Here is a 19,477-nt window from a genome sequence, read left to right on the forward strand (position 1 = left end):
GTTGTTGCTGCGGAAGGCAATACATCTTCCCAGTGGGCTGGCACAGTTATGTATCTCTAAAGGCCCATACACACTTGACGATTTTCACCTAAAAATCGGTCAAAACAGGCGTTTTGACCGTTTTTCAGCTGAAAATCGATTAGTGTGTATGGGACAGCGACCCTCGACTAGCGATGATGCGCGCTCCCGCATCACCGCTAGGAAGGTCTTTCATCTGCTGGTTTTACCAGCAGATCCAGCGATGATGGATGGTTTTCCATCAATCATCGCAGTGTGTGTACGCTGCAGGGCTGAAAGTGATTAACCACTTTCAGCCCGGCGGTACGCCCCGCCGCCCTCCCCCCGCCCCCTCGCCTGTCATATACTCACCCTCCTGGACTTGCCCTCGCTGCCCCACTCACTCGTCCGTCCGGCTGGCTGCTGCGGCGGCGGCTGGCTGGCTGGTGAAAAGCCCTGCTCCCCCGCCTGTCTCACCCTGCCTGCTGCTGCGCTGGTCCGCCCCGCTCCACTCCACTGTCCACACAGTCTGCCTATGCTCGGCCGCCCGGTACCGGCATGCAGCTGATGCACCCCCCACCTCCCTGCATCCTGCTCCACACGGAGCAGCACTGGCCACCAATGTTTTCTCTTTTAAGCCAATAATATATACATTGCTGGCATGTGCCAGCAATGTATATGTTAGGCACCACTGGGCACCAATGACATTTATAAGCCATTTATAAGCCAGTAATATATAGATTGCTGGCACATGCCAGCAATCTATATATTACTGTCACCGCTGGGCACCAATGACAATTGTAAGCCAGTAATATATAGATTGCTGGCACATGCCAGCAATCTATATATTACTGGCACAGCTGGGCACCAATGACAATTGTAAGCCAGTAATATATAGATTGCTGGCACATGCCAGCAATCTATATATTACTGGCACCGCTGGACACCAATGACAATTGTAAGCCAGTAATATATAGATTGCTGGCACATGCCAGCAATCTATATTACTGGCACCGCTGGGCACCAATGACAATTGTAAGCCAGTAATATAGATTGCTGGCACATGCCAGCAATGTATATATTACTGGCATTACTGCCCACTATGAGTTAAATTGAGCCAGAACGGGGCAGAACTGCGTTCCATCAGTCCATTTTGGAGGCGGAATGTCCGCTCACTTTGCCCCACTGTCTGTCCCTGCCTGCATCGTTAAAGGAGACAGCCGGCAGAGTGGTGGTAAACCCGGCTATCTCAGAGCAGGTCCAACCACCCGCTGTGAGGCTATTTAGAATGACACGCCTGCTTGCAACTCGCGAGCCACCGTCGCCTGATTGGCTGCGAGTCGCGGACAGATGGACCTGCTCTGAGACAGTCGGATTTCCCCACCGCTCTGCCCAGCGGTCTCCTTTACTAATGCAGGCAGGGACAGACAGCGAGGCAAGGTGAGCGTAAGGATTCAGTGCACATAGCATGTTACCCCTGGCACCGTGCATGTTACCCCTGGCACCGTGCATGAAAACCCTAGCAATGAGCATGTAGGTAAATGACACTTATGTAGCATTATATGTAATGGGCATTATGGTGTGTGGCATATGTGTAATGGGCTTTACGGTGTGTGGCATAATGTGTAATGGGCATTATGGTATGTGGTATATGTGTAATGGGCATTATGGAGTGCATAGTTCCCTGTCCCACAAAGCCATGCCTTACATTTTTTGCAGGCCAGCAATGTATATTTTACCGCCGCCACTGCCCCCCAATGTATATTTTGAATGGATTTCTCCCTACGTGCACAGCTGCAAATGAAATTTTGCCTTGCACATGGGTGGCATTTTGCCCGGTCAGGGCGGAGCAGGTGTAGTTTACCTGATCGCTGGGCTCCGAATATATGCAGCCCAGCAATCAGTTCTGAATCATGCACCAAGAACAGGAATGCACTGAATAAAATGGCAGCTGCTCCCATCCTTGAATTTCAAACCCCGCCCATTATGTAAATCGCCTTTTATATGAAAGATGTTCAGCAAAGACTTTCGCCTCCTGAAAATCTCTTGCTCTTTGGGGAAAATAGCTCAGTGTGTACGCACTATTTTGGTAAAATATATATCTTTCAGAGATTTTGGCAAAGTCTTTTGAAATGAAATTCTTCTAGTGTGTATGGGCCTTAAGTTAGTACGATAGCATGTTTGAAGACCCAAAGGACACTTTTTTAAAATGTGTTTGTATAGTCTGGGAATTGCTTGCCTAGTAAAGTGTCATCTAGACTGGATTTGGTACTGGGGAAACAGCATGTCCATCAACTGTCTAATAACTGGAATAACATCCATAACTGCACCAATGGTGGATACTGGATGCACGTCTAACTGCAGCATATTTGTTATGGCCTCAGTAATCCACTTTGCAACAGGGTGACTTCTGTCATACTTCATCTTCCTCCTCACCGACAGCTACACCAATCTCCTCCTCATCCTGGTGTACTTCTGCAGTGGGGATGCAGTCAAAATCCCAACGGTCAAAATACCGACATCCATTGACCTAGGTCAAAATCCCGACAAGGTCAAAATCCTGACATTTAAAATCCTGACATGGTCAAAATCCCGACAAGGTCAAAATACTGACATTTAAAATCCCGACAAGGTCAAAATACCGACATATAGAATGTAGACAGGTGAAAAAGTCAACATGACTTTCGGTTGACAGGTCGTGAGGTCGACATGGGTTTTTCACTGTTTTTTGACCCGATATGTGCTGACAGGCGGTATTTCATGCCCTGGAGGGAAGAATAAAATAGGGCGTGGTGGGAGAATAAAATAGTGTGCCGAGCGCAGCGAGTCACCGTGCCCTAAGCATTGCGAGTGATGCGGAGCGAAGCTGCGGTTGACTCCCAACTGTGTCCATGTCGACATTCGGGTCAAAACAAAAACCAGTGAAAAAACCCATATCGACCTCGCGACCTGTCGACCGAAAGTCATGTTGACTTTTTCACCTGTCTACATTCTATATTTCAATATTTTGACCTTGTTGGGATTTTAAATGTCGGTATTTTGACCAGGTCGGGATTTTGACCATGTCGGGATTTTGACAGTCGGTCAATAGCTGTCGGTATTTTGACCGGTGGTATTTCATACTGAATCCCTGCAGTGACTTCCTCAATCCCAAAGTCAGCAACTGGAGTGGTAGTGCTCCTACCATCACGTGTAGAGGATGCACAAATGGTGGAAGGAGTATCCTCTTCCTGTATAGTGTTGGAAAGGTGAGGCCTAGACATTGCAATCCTTGGGGATTTATGATATCTATCTCTGAACGCACACTTGTTTCCTGTGCTTTAACAAGCTTTATTTTTTTTTTTTTTTCAAGGATGAGGGCTTCCATCTTCATGAGAAGCTGAACCACCAGTGTCACAAACCGCTGTGCGCAACCCTGTTTGCGGCCATGCCCCTTACCAGTGGGGTTAATCCCACAATTCAAAACATACTGGTAGTTTAATTGACTCCCGACAAAAATTATGCGCGCTGCATCGCAGGCCCATTGCTGTGTCATCCCAGGCGCAGCTCATGGTGTGATGTCCCCTGTGCTCCCTGCGTCCCCTTGGTCCTTGCATGGAGTCCCTTGCCGGTTCCACGCTGGGTCCATGCTGCATGGGTGCCGCCATGATACCTGGGATCAGCTGACAGTATGGGCCAATCGTACTGTCTGCTAGTCTGAACTCTGACCTGGATACCTGTGTCAGAACCAAGGTAATTCCAAGCACTTCCTGGTTCTGATTGATGCTGCAGCTTGCAGCCAATCAGAGACAGGCAGGGGGGTAAAAGTCAAGGTTCTGGCCCAGCCTCCTTGACTTGAACAATTGCTCAATCTGTCCCTTGAGTTCCTGCTCCTGAGTCAGAGAGTTCCTAGGCTCCTAGCTACCCAGTGCTTCTAGTGATACCATCTCCAGTGTCCTGCTGCTGCTATCTGGCTATCTCTCCACCTGCTAGTCACTCTTGAGGACGCTGCTGGTTCTGGCTAGCTATCCCTACTAGCTCCCAGGCCAATCTTTTGTTATTGTGACAGTGTTCTGACTGTCGACACCCCAGGTCGACCATCAACTGCAGTATTGCTCCAGAGACTATTACCATTAGTGTCCTGACTGTCGACACCCCGGGTCCTTCCAGCTGCTGTACTTCTCCAGAGATCATTATCACCTGTCTCCTGACTGTCAACACCCTGAATCGACCACCAGCTGTTGTGTTCGCCAGAGACTGTTACCATCCCTGTCCTGGCTGTCGACTTCTCCAGGCCACTGACAACTCTCCAGGTCCCAGGCCATCAACAGTTATCTCTGGCTGACAACTCCTACCGGCTCCCAGGCCATCCATAGTTATCGGCTTCAAGGCACCAACTGTCATCCCCGGCTACCTGAGTATCTCTACTTACTTTCGGCTCCCAGGCTGACAGTTCAAGTCATCTCAAGATTCCAATACATCCACTTCTGCTTTCCATCATGTATCCTCTGTACCAGCCAGCTTGTACCAGAGGAACAGGGCATGGGGCAGCGACCTGCTCGCCGGGCGCAGCTAAACCCAAACCCTCTTGCAGGGTTCCCTGGTGAAAACCACCGGCGAGTTAGACTCTGTGCCCCTGTTCCTGGTCTCTGCAAACACTCTGGTACAGCTGTCCCCTGGTATCCCAGTTTATGACCTCACCATCCATCAAACCTCCATCCTTCCGGTTCCCAGAGCCCTCCACTGGTCCACCACAGTCACAGCCGGCAACACAGCAAACTCTGGTGCTGACAACCAGTCACGAACATAGCCCATGTCCTTACCCTTTTCTTTCCACTTTGTGTTGTGAATGGCAATTTTAAATAATATAAAATCATTATTTCTTGTTTATTATAGTAAAATGTAGCTTTTTTTTTTTTTCATTTAAGTGCCATTTATGACATTGAGCATCGGCCTTAGAAGACAACGTTGATCGACTTGCATCATCATGACTGGTGGCAGCAGCTTCAGCATTAGTAGTAGGAAGTGGTTCTTGATCTTTAAATTGTGTGTCCTCCATTTCTATCAACACGCAGCACTGCTGGACTTATGCAGCACACCGGTCAGCCTGCCTGGATTCATAGAGCACACAGGTCACGCTGCCAGGACTGATAGAGCACACAGGTCACCCTGTCCGGACTGATAGAGCACACAGGTCATCCTGCCTGGGCAGCTAGAGCAGCACCCACCCCATGCCACCCCAGACACACTACCCATTCCAATGTCTGAGTGAAGATGTTCCAGATCAGTGGAAACTTATATAGAATCTAAAACCTGTGAGAATGCGACAGTGGGATGATGACATTTTGCCTCGATCTGGGATCCGAGTCTGGCAGAAAACCCTGATCTCAGGGATTTGAACCCACTTATACTTATTTAAATCCCCATGAATATTGCATTGGTCCTGGGTTTGGATGTGGAAGAGAAGGTGCTCATACGTAACAGGATGGTGCACTACGATGTGATTCACTACAAATCGCGTTATACCCCACCACTCCCCGGCTGTGGCAGCATTATGTGCAGCTGTCCAGGCTGACCGAGATTCTTGCCCATTTTTCAGGGGGACCGGGAGCGCCACACGATTTTCAGGAGCTTCCCAGCCATTCAAGAGCAGTAGGCAAGTATGTATAGGAGTTCATTGACATCAAATATATCACTGTCCTTTACAATGTTTAAAGCAGCCTGTCAGTTTCATTACCAAATACCATTAAATAAATTCCAACAAAAAGCTGTCATATAAATGCAGTTATATAAGTTTTATTTAAGGTTACAGATGACTATCTTCCGTATTTTGATGTATTTTCTTTCCAACTCTTCTTAAAGAATTCAGAGAGCTTATCTTGCTGTTTGCACTCTTGTCGTTTCTTGCTGACTTCAGCATAAGCCTTGTACAGAGGAGGAGTTAGTTAAGAACATTTATGTGATAACATACGTGATTAAATAGATTTCTGAGAAATCCATTTTCATTAATTTCACTCAAACAGGACAAGCATCTGGCTTATTGCTGAACTTTTACTTATAATACCAGGCAGTAAGGCACTGGTACTGTTTTAGTAAACACTGATGGATTAATGTATCAAATATTAAAAATAAAAATCATTTATACGAGACCCTCCGTAAAAGTAAAGATGTCAACATAACCTTTGAAGGATAGTTGCATTTAATTAACATTGTGTTCTAAAAGCATTACTGCTGAATTAATACTGTGTTAATTTGGATTACCATCTCATTACATTTGTTTACCTAAAATACTATTTGTTGGTGCAAAAGAGGACCTGTGACGAGAAGGATTTATTAGTATAAAGGAATAATTCAAAACGAATAATCGGGCGCTCAGACAGGGGCTGGAGTTCTAGGTAAGCAGCTGCTCAAAGGGGAGTAGTCAATCCCCACCAAAAAACGAAAATACACACAGTCACGCACAAGGCATGTAAGCAGCGCTAATGCAAAAATAATATATAATCTCACAAGTGTTTAAAAAGTAATACATTTTACTTATGTATATAACCACATAAAATAAAACAGAATAAAGGGCAATATAACATCACATAGAAAACATGTTAAAAAAAATATTTAAATATCACTTTCACGTCTCAGGAGGGAGCGTGGGTATTAGCCCAAGTGGATAATCGGGAGTGTGGGTAATGGCCCAAGTGGAATTGAGTCACAGGGGTAATGCTGTGTACACACTTGTACAATCTGCATGAGATCCAGATGAGATTTTGACTATATAGTCAAAATCTCATCTGGATCTCATGCAGATTGTATGGGTTTTATCCCAAGCGATCCAGATGCGTTCAAGATGCGCGCTCCAATATCTCAGCCAGAAAGTCTTGGCTGCCCTGTCTATATAGTGCAGATCTGCACTATATAGTCTAAATTGTATGCAGATAGTCTAAATTGTATGCAGATAGTCTAAATTGTAATCGCATTTGGATCTCATGCAGATTGTACAAGTGTGTACACACCTCAAGTGCACTTTACCAGTTCTTGTGTATCAAGTTGCAATTTCAATATATTCCAATCCTCATGTGATGGTAATCCTCATTATTGTCAAGGAGCTGCAAGCTACCGTTGAAGATAGATATTTAGGCTTCCGCACACAGGACAATATTTATTAGTATATAGCTTTTTTTTTTTTTATAATTGGAGCTTTGCTAACTGGACTGATCTTTACCTTGCCATTGCTTCCCTCATGCACATCACAACTCTGAAAAGAATGGAACGTGATTACACAATTCACAACAAAATGGGTCATTTTAGCCCCTCTCATCTCACTTGCTGTAAAAAGGACACATTTTGGGGCTTCATGTATTGGTGCAAAGGACTAAAATGACCCATTTGACTGTTAATTATGTCATCTGGCACTCATTCAGACAATTCAATAGAGAAGTCGACAGGACCTTGTAAGGCAGGCCACTGCCTCAGGAATTTTGGAAAAGTCAATGACAGTAAGTTTCCTGGGCACTCCAATTCCAATGTAAACACATAAAAGGAAGAAAACCGGAGAAGAAAAGGATACAGGTAGTAAGCCGATATGAAATCAAAACATCAAGAATATTTGTTTGATGAAAACAGGGCAGAAGCCCATCTATAAGTATAATGGAAAGGATATGGTATTGGTTCCTGCTTTTGAATCTCAGTTCTCTGCACTAGGATGTTCAGTCCAGTTTGTGGCTCAAGGTTTCGTTTCTGCAGGTAATACTGAATCAGAGGGCTGTGTCCCTGCAGGTTGAAAAGCCTGCGTGTGGCAGGTGGTCCGCAGTGTGCTGGATATAGCTGCAAGCAATGGTAAGAAGAAACATGAATTTAAACCAAGTCATGGCCTTCTCAACATTTTAACATAGTGTCAGTATTGGTATCTTTGAAGTCCTGTCAATATCAATCTACTGTTGTGCAAAATAAATAACCCACTTTCTTGGTTTTATTTTAACAGAATTTCGCAGCTGAAAAGCACCAATTCTAATTGCTACAGATGTGGCCTCTCATGGTCTCGGTTAGTAAATTTACAGGTTGAATTTAATAAATATTTTATATTTTGAGTATACATGAAATTAAAGATTAGTGTTTATTATAGCCCAAGCAGGGGTGCCGAGAGAGGGGGGGAGCAGGTACAATTTACCCGGGCCTGTCAGGGGGGCCCTGTTCTGGACACACAGGGTTTTTTTTATTTGGTGGCAAGTACCCCCAACATGACCCATTCCATTAGGTACAAAATGCTCTGTTCCTGGACTTCCCTGCCAGTGGTAGTTACAGAGGTTGGACTCCAGCACAGTTCAAAATTCAAAGAGGGGCAGTCACATCAACTGCCAGTGAGTCCAGGACAGTGATGCTTGGGGTGGCAGTATATATGACCCCCCTGTGATATCACATTACATGGTCCAATTTGCCTTTGTGCTAAGCAGCGCTACCTTGCAGTAATCTACCATTCCCTCTATTGTATAACCAACAGTGGTACACAATTCCTCTGGTAGGAGGCGGCAGCTTACCCAAAGGATCTAGATTAATTAAAGTAAATGTAAACCCGTTTTACAAAAATATATTTGATTATTTTCTATATAGACCAGCGCTTGTGGGTGACCTTAGGGTCCAATTTTTTTTCAATATTATTTTAAATCCAGATAATTGATTGACCCGTTAGCTGTTTCTAAATCCTGTCAGAGATGCAGCCACACTAAACATTTTACTAGATAGATAGATAGATAAATTTTTCTTGTATAATGAATAATGTGTTTGACAGTCTCTCAGTATCTTATATCGTAATGCTTTAAAAATAAGTGTTAATTGTTTATTTTTATCAAAATGCAAAGTGAATGAACAGAATTGACCAATAATACCAAGCTGGTCATAATGATGATTATTTTCATCTGTAGGTTGAAACACAGTCATTAATTGAAACAGAAACAGCTGTATAGGAGGCTTAAACTGGATACATCCAGGCACTCCCAACCTTTTTGTTATATAAAGAAAACCAACCATAACTTCAGAATAGCCTGCGTTGAGACCAAGTTTGAAAAGTAAAGATTGGGGGGGGGGGGGGCGGCTAATTTTTTGGATGCTTGGGAAAGTTATATCACAATGTTGTCTCTTCCAATACATAGGGGTAATTTACGTATAACTTTATAACTTGCAATTGAACTTATGGGACTTATGCGTATTGGAAGGTGATTCCCCCCACTGTTTTATAAATTATTTTATAATATCTTTATTTTTAGCTGGGCAGTGGGTGTTACATAATCTATTTTAAGCACTTGACTGTTCTGTATGTGAGATAGCAGTAAAGCACTGGGAACTGGAGCTCCTGTGGCTGTTAGTATATATTTAGATGGATACAGCAGCAGATGAAATAGCTTCAGTCCAAGAGTGTTGATAAAAGTGAGAGATAAAGTTCACCCAATGGCATATATAACGGGATGCAGTTAAGATCCCGGCGGTCGGGATCCCGGCGTTCAGAATCCCGACGCCGGAATCCCGACCGCCGAAATGCCGACACTTTCTCCCTCCTGGGGTGTCCACGACACCCCTGGAGGGAGAATAAAATAGCGTGCCGAGCGTAGCGAGGCACCGGGCCCGCTGCGTGGCGAGCGCAGCGAGCCCGCAAGGGGGGGCGATCCACGTCCCCCCCTTGTCGGCATTTCGGCTGTCGGGATTCCGGCGTCGGGATTCTGAACGCCGGGATCCCGACCGCCGGGATTCAATACTGAATCCTATATAACAGTTATAGCAGTTGTAAATAGCAGAGTATTCCAATTCAAAAGTCTAAAGATACCCAGCAGTGCCAACAACCATAGTGGAACATGATGGAGGTACCATGCAAGTTTGGAGCTGCATTTCTGTAAATGGAGTTGTGGAATTGGTCAGGATTAATGGTGTCCTTAGTGCTGAGAAATACAAGCAGGTACTTATCCATCATTCAATACCATCAGGGAGGTTGCGGCCGAGTAGGTCCTGGGTTATGGAAAAATCATTCAATGGAGTTGCGAATGGATTTGCCGCTATTTGCCGATTTTCGATTATTTTGCCTTTCACAGCCTTGCACATGGTGGGATTTCATTTTGCCAGGGTGGCAGCTATCTGATCACAGGGCTCTTCAAATTAGCAGAGAAGTGATCAGGTCTGAATAACCCCCATGGTGTGAAAGAACTTGACTGGCCCACGCATATATTTTCAAATTTTCATTTGTTTTGGATATGCAATAGCTTCAACATCCACACAATCATTGCTAAATCTTTAGTGGCACTCGTGCGCTTGCCCCGTAACCTCAGTTAACATATGAAATGATTTGTTGGGCATTTGGTTCTAAGCAACTAAAACTTTCAAGCTAACACATTGCCCTGCATTAGAACTAAGCATTTTACAATGCACAGTAAAAACACAACTTCGAAGATGGTGTGACAGCAAACTATCTGTGCAAGGGGGGTAAAACTTGCAAAACCATTTAGGGATGGTCGACGGTAATGTCCCCCCACTTCCTTTTAACTCACACAATATGTTGTATTTTTTTTTTTACAAGCAGTCTTGTTATTTAATAGACACACATCGTACATCCCATCACTACATCTCTTTAACATGGAACATTTTAAGTAGCACCATAGAAGAATATGTTCTTCATTTAAACCTTCCCAGAACTAGTTTAAGAAGTCATAGAAACATAGAATTTGATGGCAGATAAGAACCATTTGGCCCATCTAGTCTGCCCCTTTTTTATCCTTCAGGTAATCTCAACCCTTTTTGATCCTTATTTCTTTGTAAGGATATTCATATGCCTATCCCAAGCATGTTTAAATTGTTCTGCTGTCTTAGTCTCTACCACCTCTGATGGGAGGCTATTCCACTTATCCACTACCCTTTCTGTGAAGTAATTTTTTCTAACATTTCCCCTGAACCTACCTCCCTCCAGTTTCAGTGCATTTCCTTGTGTTCTTTTACTTTTCCTTTGAAGACCCCCCTCCCCCCCCCTGTACTATGTTAAAGCCATTGATATATTTGAAGATTTCTATCATGTCCCCCTTTTCCCTTCTCTGCTCCAAACTATACATGTTAAGATCTTTTAGTCTTTCCAGGTAAGTTTTGTGATGTAGGCCATGCACCATTTTGGTTGCCCTTCTTTGTACTGTCTCTGTATGTATTTATATCCTTCTGAAGATATGTTCTGCAGAACTGGACACAGTATTCCAGATAAGACCATACCAATGACCTATAAAGTGACATTTTTACTTATTTTTTTCTGCTACTGATTCCTCTCCCTATGCAACCAAGCATCTGACTAGCCTTACTCATTGCTTTGCTACATTGCTTTCCTGCCTTTAAGTCACTTGAAATAGTGACTGCTCGATCCCTTTCTCCTCAGTAGTTTCCATTATAGTACTCTTGATACTATATTGAGCTTTTGGGTTTTTGAGTCCCAAGTGCATAATTTTGCATTTTTTAGCATTAAACTGTAGTTGACCAATTCTCAAGTTTATCTAGGTCATTTGATTTACTGCTCTAGGTGTGTCTACTCTGTTGCATATCTTTGTGTCATCTGCAAAAAGGCATACTTTCCCTTCATTACCATTTGCAATGTCACTAACAAAGATATTAAAGAGCACTGGTCTAAGTACAGATACCTGGGGTACTCCACTGGTAACAAGTCCCTCCATAGAATGCACTCCATTTACAACTGTCCTTTTCCTATCCTGCAACCAGGTTCTTATCCATTTAATTGTTTTATAATCCAACCCCACACTTTCAAGTTTATTTAGCAGTCTGCGATGTTTGACAGTGTCAAATGCCTTACTAAAGTCTAGATATGCCACATCTACGGCCCCCCTTCATCTATTATTTTGGTTATGGACTCAAAAAAGTCAATAAGATTTGTTTGGCATGATCTCCCTGCAGTAAAACCATACTGCTTTGGATCCTGTAAGTTGTTTAATTTAAGATAGTCCACTATTCTTTCTTTTAATAGTGTTTTCATTAATTTCCCTACTACTGATGTAAGTCTCGCTGGTCTGTAGTTACTTGCTTTTTCTTTGCTTCCGCTTTTGTGCAGTGGAACTGCATTTGCTATTTTCCAGTCCTCTGGAACTGCACCTGTATCTAGTGACTGGTTGAATAAATCTGTTAATGACACTACCAGCACATCTTTTAGTTCTTTTAGTATCATTGGAAGCATTCTGTCTGGCCCCATTGATTAATCCACTTTCAGTCTTGAGAGTTCTGTTAGGACTTTCAACTTAGTAAATGTACTTCCATCTACCTTATTTTTATGAATGTCCTTGCAACTTAACTGTGGTACCTTCTGAAGGGTTAATCAGCCATCTTGTCTTAATGTACTTCTAAGTTTCGTTTCTCCTGTACATTCTTAATGTGTTTCTGAGTTTCGTTTCTCCTGCACATTCTGTAAGTTTCTTTTCCTGCATGTCACGTGTTGCTACTTCCCCATTCTGTTTCAGTTTACTCTGTGTGGTGCACTTTCCAGATAACTGTATGTTTTGTGATTTGTTCGAAACTGCTGTATGCTACACAATGTCCCTATATGGTAACTTGTACTCCCCCCCTAGACACTGTACTTTCCCCACCTACCTAAATGCCAGCCTATTAGCTTGTCGAGCCTACATTCTATGTATTGTTATAAATATGTTGCACGCCCCCATTAAAGCCAGAGCTGTACCCTGCATTACTTGGTCTCCGATTATTGATCATCTCTATACAGGGTCCCTCTCTCACGGAATTCTAAGGAGTCATCACATTGAGGTCTATCAGGTAAAGGAGAGATAATAAATCATCTCCCAACAGCTGGGGGCTCGTCCGGGATTCAGAGTCTGTCCCCAGACTGACAGACGAGTAATCTCTCTGTCTTTGTGGGATTGCAGACAGTCTGAATCTGAACCCGTGTATCTCTGTTCCGGGAACAGAAGAACACTTTTACGAAGTCTGGGACTTCTGAAGTCAGGGACTTCACTTCAATGTGCGCACACAGATCTGGGATCTGAACATTGACATTTGTGTCTGGGACACATAGACAGGACCTGGGGTCCGATTTAGTGACCTCAATTTGATCACTCGTCTCTATATGGCCATTCTTCTCTGTCTCTCATCTGTTACATGTTTAAAATTGTTTGTCTAAGTGAATATCCTTTGTGTGGTTGGTAAGTGAACACACAATTGATATCTGTATAACCATTGTAAGTGCGGTTGGTAAGTTCACGCACAATAACATCAGGAAAATATTGTTTACTGTATGCCAACAGACTAGCGGTCTTATGTTTCCTTATTCTTAAGGATAACGCTACGTGAGGCTTCATATACAGTATTCACATAACAACAAGACTCTGTCCACTGTCACATAGACAGTCTGTTGTTTTACTAATATTCTGTATTTAAGTATAATAAATGGGATGTACTTAGAAGGAACACAGTTCATATAATATTCAGATAAAGACCAACCCTCACAGTCTGCTGCCACAGGTTCCGACCTGCCTGACTGAGACGGCGCCCCTGATCTGAGTATTAAGAACTTTCCACGCTCCCATTCATAATTGTAAATACTGAAACACATTTGTACCAAAACATGGGTTCCAACAATAGTAAAAAGGTTACAACATATCCACCTCCATTACCTAATGAGACATGTAAGGAATATGTAGCCCGTAACTCACCCACAAATTACTTCTTAATAAACCCATGGGTAGATAATTTAGCGGGATGGACTGAGGCTGTTGGTAGTCCAAACCCCTTTCCCAGAGATGGTGCCAATTATCCATTTTACATGGACATAGTCAAAGGTCTTTGTCTGGGAGACAAGGAAGCCTGGCCATGGTACACAGGCGATCCATCATGGGACATGAAATATATGTCTGCCGGAGGAGAGCAATGGCTCACTATTGCTCCTTTCTGGCACGACACAAATTTATCAAAGAAACAAAGAAAGATAAAAAGTGTCACCACTAGGTTACACTCAATAGAGGAAATAAGAAGTAATAAGTCAGTCAAACAATTGTCACCCCCACCCTATAGCCCAGTCTATCCCTCACTAACTGACACCGATCTCCTTGCCATCGCAAGCCATGTTGTCAGCCCAACTGCACCAAAACCACCCAAAAAGGAAAAAACACCAGTCCACAGTAGGGACAGTTCACCCAGTCGTAGGAAAAAAGATGAAGAGGAGGATATACCCCTTTTAGAAGGCTCCGACTTAACGGCAGAAGAAATAGAAGAACAAAATATACTTGCCCGAGCAAGAGAAAAGTCTAAAAGAATCCATGCAGACAAATCATTAGTTACCACAGAAGTCGGCCCGTTAACAATGAGATCAGGTGCAACATATGAGGGAGTCCAAACCAGCCTCCCCTTTATGACAATAGGAGATCAATTGCTCACAAAACCAATTGAAATAGAAGATTTAAATAGAATCATTAAACACTGCCCGAAACCCACTGTCACCCCGACAGGATGCATTGCCTATCTTAAAAAAGCATGCAAAGGCAGGAATTATACCCAAGAGGATATGAGACTAATCATTGATAACGTTATTGACCATTACCATGGTTGGAACTGGACCCTAATTCCCAGTATAGACAAACAGCCCAAAGAGATAGGAACTATCCAATACCCCCTAAACACAGAAAAAGGAATAACGCAAATGTGGACTGAAATAGAAAACCACATGATTACTGTTTTCAAAAGTCGATCCTCCCTACCCGTAGCAGTGGCCTGCAAACAGAAACCCACTGAATCAGTCACAGAATTCTGGAAAAGATTTAAAAAATGTTGGACTGAGGAAGCAGGACTTCACCCACAGTTGGAGACCCTACTCATATCCACATTTATTAACAACTTACTCAGTTCAATTGCCACACCGGTAAAACAAAGTGTCTCTAGTTGGACGTCGGACAAATTAGACGACTTTAAAACTCACCTTTATGAAAAAGAAGCTGCAGGTTGTTTTGATGTTAAAAAGGTCCTGCCCAGTACCCATAACTATCAAAATGTTAACCCAAAGAATCAAGGTAGACCCCAGAGGTTTAATCGCAATACCCAGGGCCACCCACATCGCCCACCACAACAACCACAGCCTTATAGGGCCCCTCCCTATAACAACAATCAAGTCCCAGTTAAGCGAGAAACCTCTTGTTATAATTGTGGCCAAAACACACATTGGGCCAGGGAATGCCCATTCCCACCACAAAGACCCCAACAACCATCTTTCACACAAGGGCCACCCAGAGCAGCCCGTGGCCCCACACCCGTCCAGGACCATGTGCGTTTTAGGGTTGACTGGTCCGACCCCACCCTGTGACGGGGCCCGGAGGAGGGTATCCCATCTTTTGTCCAATTCACCACCCACTGGGAAGATGCACCCCTTGTCACATTATATGTGAATGGGAAGAAACTACCCTTTTTGGTAGACAGCGGTGCCACAACCAGTGTCCTGTGTTCCTTACACTATGATGGTGAATTACAAAAGACTACTCCTTCAATGGGAATCAACGGGATACCCACTGACACTTACCTGACTGACGAACTGACCATACAATCTGAAAACGGACGTTATTTAGGTGAACATCAATTCAGGGTCATCGCAGAATGCCCTGTCAACTTATTGGGAAGGGACCTTTTCAATAAATTCCGCATCTCCATCACACCTTCACCCAAGGGAAGTGGACTTCACGTCACTTCACCACACTTCTTAATGTCCCAAGACTCACTTAACACTTCAATTGACAAAATCAACGCAGGAATCTGGGCCAACGGTCCCTATGACACAGGCTTCATACCCTGTACGCCATACAAAGCGAAACTCAAACCAAATTCAAGTCACGTGTACAGTAAACAGTACCCATTATCACCAGAGAAGATTGAAGGTCTTAGACCAATGATACAGGAGTTTTTAGAACAAGGCATACTGAGATATGTGATCTCACCATACTGCACACCCATCAACCTGGTCGCTAAGGCTGATGGAAGCATTAGATTCGTACAGGACTTGAGGAAAGTAAATGACCTCATAGTACCAATTGCACCAATAGTGCCAGACATTAACACACTCATTTCAGCCATCCCTGCAGATGCAGCCTTTTTCTCCGTTGTGGATTTGAAAAACGCATTTTTTAGCATTCCGATCGATGCAGAGACCCAATTACTTTTTGCTTTTTCTTTTGAAGGTAAACAACTCACCTGGTGTCGTTTACCACAAGGCTATATTGACTCACCTGTAGTCTATAGCATAGTCCTCCAAGCCACATTGGCTCCATGGCACCCCCCCCCATAGTTCTGTCCTGCTACAGTATGCAGACGATCTGCTACTCTGTAGTCCAACGGAGGAGGCCAGCCGGGAGGATGGTATATCACTGTTAAACTGGTTATGTGAATGTGGACACAAGGTGTCCAAAACAAAAATGCAATGGTGTCAAAAGCATGTCAATTACTTGGGTTTTGTGCTCTCTGAGGGAGAAAGGAAAATCAGCCCACAACGCATACAGTCTGTACTGGGCCTGGTCACCCCAGCTACCCAGAAAGATATGCTGTCTTTCTTGGGTATGGTAAATTACTGCAGACAGTGGATTTCTGATTGTTCCTATTACGATAATATCTTGAGACAATGCACACTCAAAGACAAACCCAAAGTCATACAATGGTCAAATGAAATGTTTTCTGCATATGAAAAGCTCAAAGCAATGTTAGTTAAAAGCCCCGCGCTTGGTCTCCCCAACTATGTTTTGCCATTTCACCTGTTTGCAAGGGACACCTGTAAAACTATGGCGGGTGTACTCACCCAAGTTCATGGAGGCAAAATGCGACCCGTCGCATTCTTTTCAAAGGTAATGCCGGTCACTGTACAAGGAATGCCTGCTTGTCTTCGAGCACTGGCTGCCTGTGCAATGGTTGTTGAAATGGCTGCCGCACTCACTTTAGGACACAGTACCGTTCTTCATACTACACATAACGTACTGTCCATCCTCAAAGGCTTACATACACAACACATGTCAGCCCAAAGACTCAGTGGTTACGAGGTACTCCTACTAGGTAACCCATCACTCATTATCAAGTACGCAACAAATTCAGAGGGACCGGTGCCCATACTCAATGCCCTTTTAGGCTTAAAAGGACCTGACGACGAGGCACCTCCTCCACATGACTGTTCTCTGACAATTGACTCAGAAACTTCACCCAGAAGTGACATGTCGACTGTGCCCATACCTGACGCCGACATAATTTTTGTTGATGGATCTTGCAGTCGACCAAATGACAACACGTACCAGGCAGGCTACGCAGTAGTTAAACTTCCTCAAACTGTTCTTGAAGCAAAAGCAGTTCCTCTACAATCAGCACAAGCTGCTGAACTAATTGCTCTCACAAGAGCATGCCACCTATACACTGCAAAGCCTGTCACTATTTACACAGACTCCAAATATGCCTATGGCGTTGTCCACGACCATGGTATGATTTGGCAGCGCCGAGGCTTCACAGGCGCTGATGGAAAAGGCATATCACATGCCCAATTAATCACTGATCTCCTACATGCAATCACACTGCCTTCACACATTGCCATCCTCCACTGCAAAGCACACACCGGAGGAAAGGACGATATCTCGCGGGGCAATGCCCTTGCTGACACTGCTGCAAAACAGGCTGCTACCACATCCACATACAATCTCACACTGGCCGTAATCTCGCCACCGTCATTAGATGACACATACTTACTTACGGAATTACAGGCGGCTGCCTCTAACTCTGATTTATCAGATTGGACATATCCAATTCTGCAGAAGAATCCACGGACTGGATTAATCTGCAAAGAGGGGAAACCGTGTATCCCCCAAACAAGTGCTTCACTGTTCATAGCACACTACCACGGAGTAGGTCACCACAGTAAAGTCACGACAACACTGCTCCTCACCAATGATTTTTACATCACAAATGCAAAAGAACTTGTAAACCAATATGTTAGCAGATGTATTGTGTGTCTTAGAAACAACCCAAACAACCCCAACAAAGCAAGACACCAGCATCTTGAATACCCAACCACCCCGTTTACTCACCTGCAAATAGATTTTACCCATATACCAGGTACAGGAAAACAAGAATACGCTTTGGTCATAGTTGATATGTTCTCGCGATGGCCAGAAGCATTTCCAACAAAGTCCGAGGATGCAAAAACAGTTGCCCGCATTCTCACGCAGGAGATCATTCCGCGATGGGGATGCCCACTACAAATCAATAGTGATAAAGGATCAGCCTTTACTGCAAAAGTCACCGAAGCTCTAGTTAAAGCCTTGCAAATCCAATGGAAATTCCACATTCCCTATCATCCCCAGAGCTCAGGTATCGTGGAACGAATGAATAGGACTTTAAAGGATAAATTGAGAAAAGCAACAGGCGGCACCTTCAGCAAATGGAAGACAGTCCTTCCTATCATACTGGCTGAAATTAGAATGACGCCACAAAAGACTCTAGGTTATTCCCCCTTCGAAGTGCTAATGGGCAGACCCTTCCCCACGCCCTGGGCGAAGAAACCATTAGTCATAGCGGAAGGGGACTTAGAAGTAATAAGAGAAGAATACATAAGATCCCTAATACAGAAACTAGATGAGATTGAACAAAATGTTATCTTTAAAAATCCTTCTCATCCACAGATACCCACTCACCCATTCAGGGTTGGAGACAAGGTCGTTGTGAAGATCCTGCCAAGGAACAAGAACCCCGGAGACTTCGCATACGGACCAGAGACAGAAGTGGTCGCTGTCACAAGAACGGCTGTTCTCACAGACGAGGGACCAACGTGGATCCACGCATCCAGAGTAAAGAAAATCCCAACTTCAGCTGCTATCGACACAGAGGTCGACACCGATCCAGAGATTGACACAGGCCGGACCAGCGAGGTACTAACGAGGGTAGACAACCCTGACCTCCACCCTGGAGAAGAACTGCCGGTTGGAGACACCGAGGACGAGGATTTACAAACTCCTGAAGCCGAGGGGGACTTTGAAAGAAATGATTCCCCCCACTTTAGCCCTAGTGACTTTGCTAGGTCTTGCAGTATATATACCCCTTAAAGCTGAAGTAGATATAACTCGAGATGACGAACTGTTAACCCTATGGTATAATTCATCTAATACCCATGTTGCCACATTTGTGCTTGACTATTTCCAATTCCCAAAACTAGCTAAAAAGAGAGAAAAAATCGATCTAGCCATGCGATTCGATCAAGTACCAAAGTCCAACTTAAGGCCCGAAGTTATTTATATCTGTGTAACAAGTGATTACTGGGGACACAACTGCGATTATTGGGGGGCGGCAGCTTGGAATTCAGGGAACAAGTGGAATTACCGCCCCACCGAGGCCCTGAACAGGAAAGACAAACATAACAGGGCCCTCATAGACAGAATGACTATCTCTAGGCCCACCACCAGCTGCACCTCCTCTAACGCAGACCGACCCCGCGGGTACTGGAAACCTAAGACCCTCAAGCCCTGCC

General features: G+C 44.2%; 1 protein-coding gene across 3 annotated transcripts in view; it reads right to left on the bottom strand.

Annotated features, from left to right (window-relative positions):
- Window positions 1-5,557: 5,557 nt before the first annotated feature.
- FAM227A (family with sequence similarity 227 member A) overlaps window positions 5,558-19,477 on the bottom strand; it is a 72,954-nt gene continuing 59,034 nt past the window's right edge. For 2 of the 3 annotated variants that reach the window (XM_083156533.1, XM_083156534.1), the window contains exons 12-13: window positions 7,630-7,794; window positions 5,558-5,902 (exon numbers count right to left, since the gene is read on the bottom strand). In XM_083156533.1, the coding sequence (XP_083012659.1) occupies window positions 5,783-5,902; window positions 7,630-7,794 (285 nt within the window). In that variant the 3' untranslated portion in view covers window positions 5,558-5,782. Of the gene's footprint in view, window positions 5,903-7,537; window positions 7,795-19,477 lie in introns of all 3 variants that reach the window. The other variant, XM_083156535.1, reaches the window with a different exon arrangement.

Source organism: Crinia signifera, chromosome 8, assembly GCF_055691185.1.
Source record: "Crinia signifera chromosome 8, ASM5569118v1, whole genome shotgun sequence".
In the NCBI taxonomy this organism is placed as follows: Eukaryota; Metazoa; Chordata; class Amphibia; order Anura; family Myobatrachidae; genus Crinia; species Crinia signifera.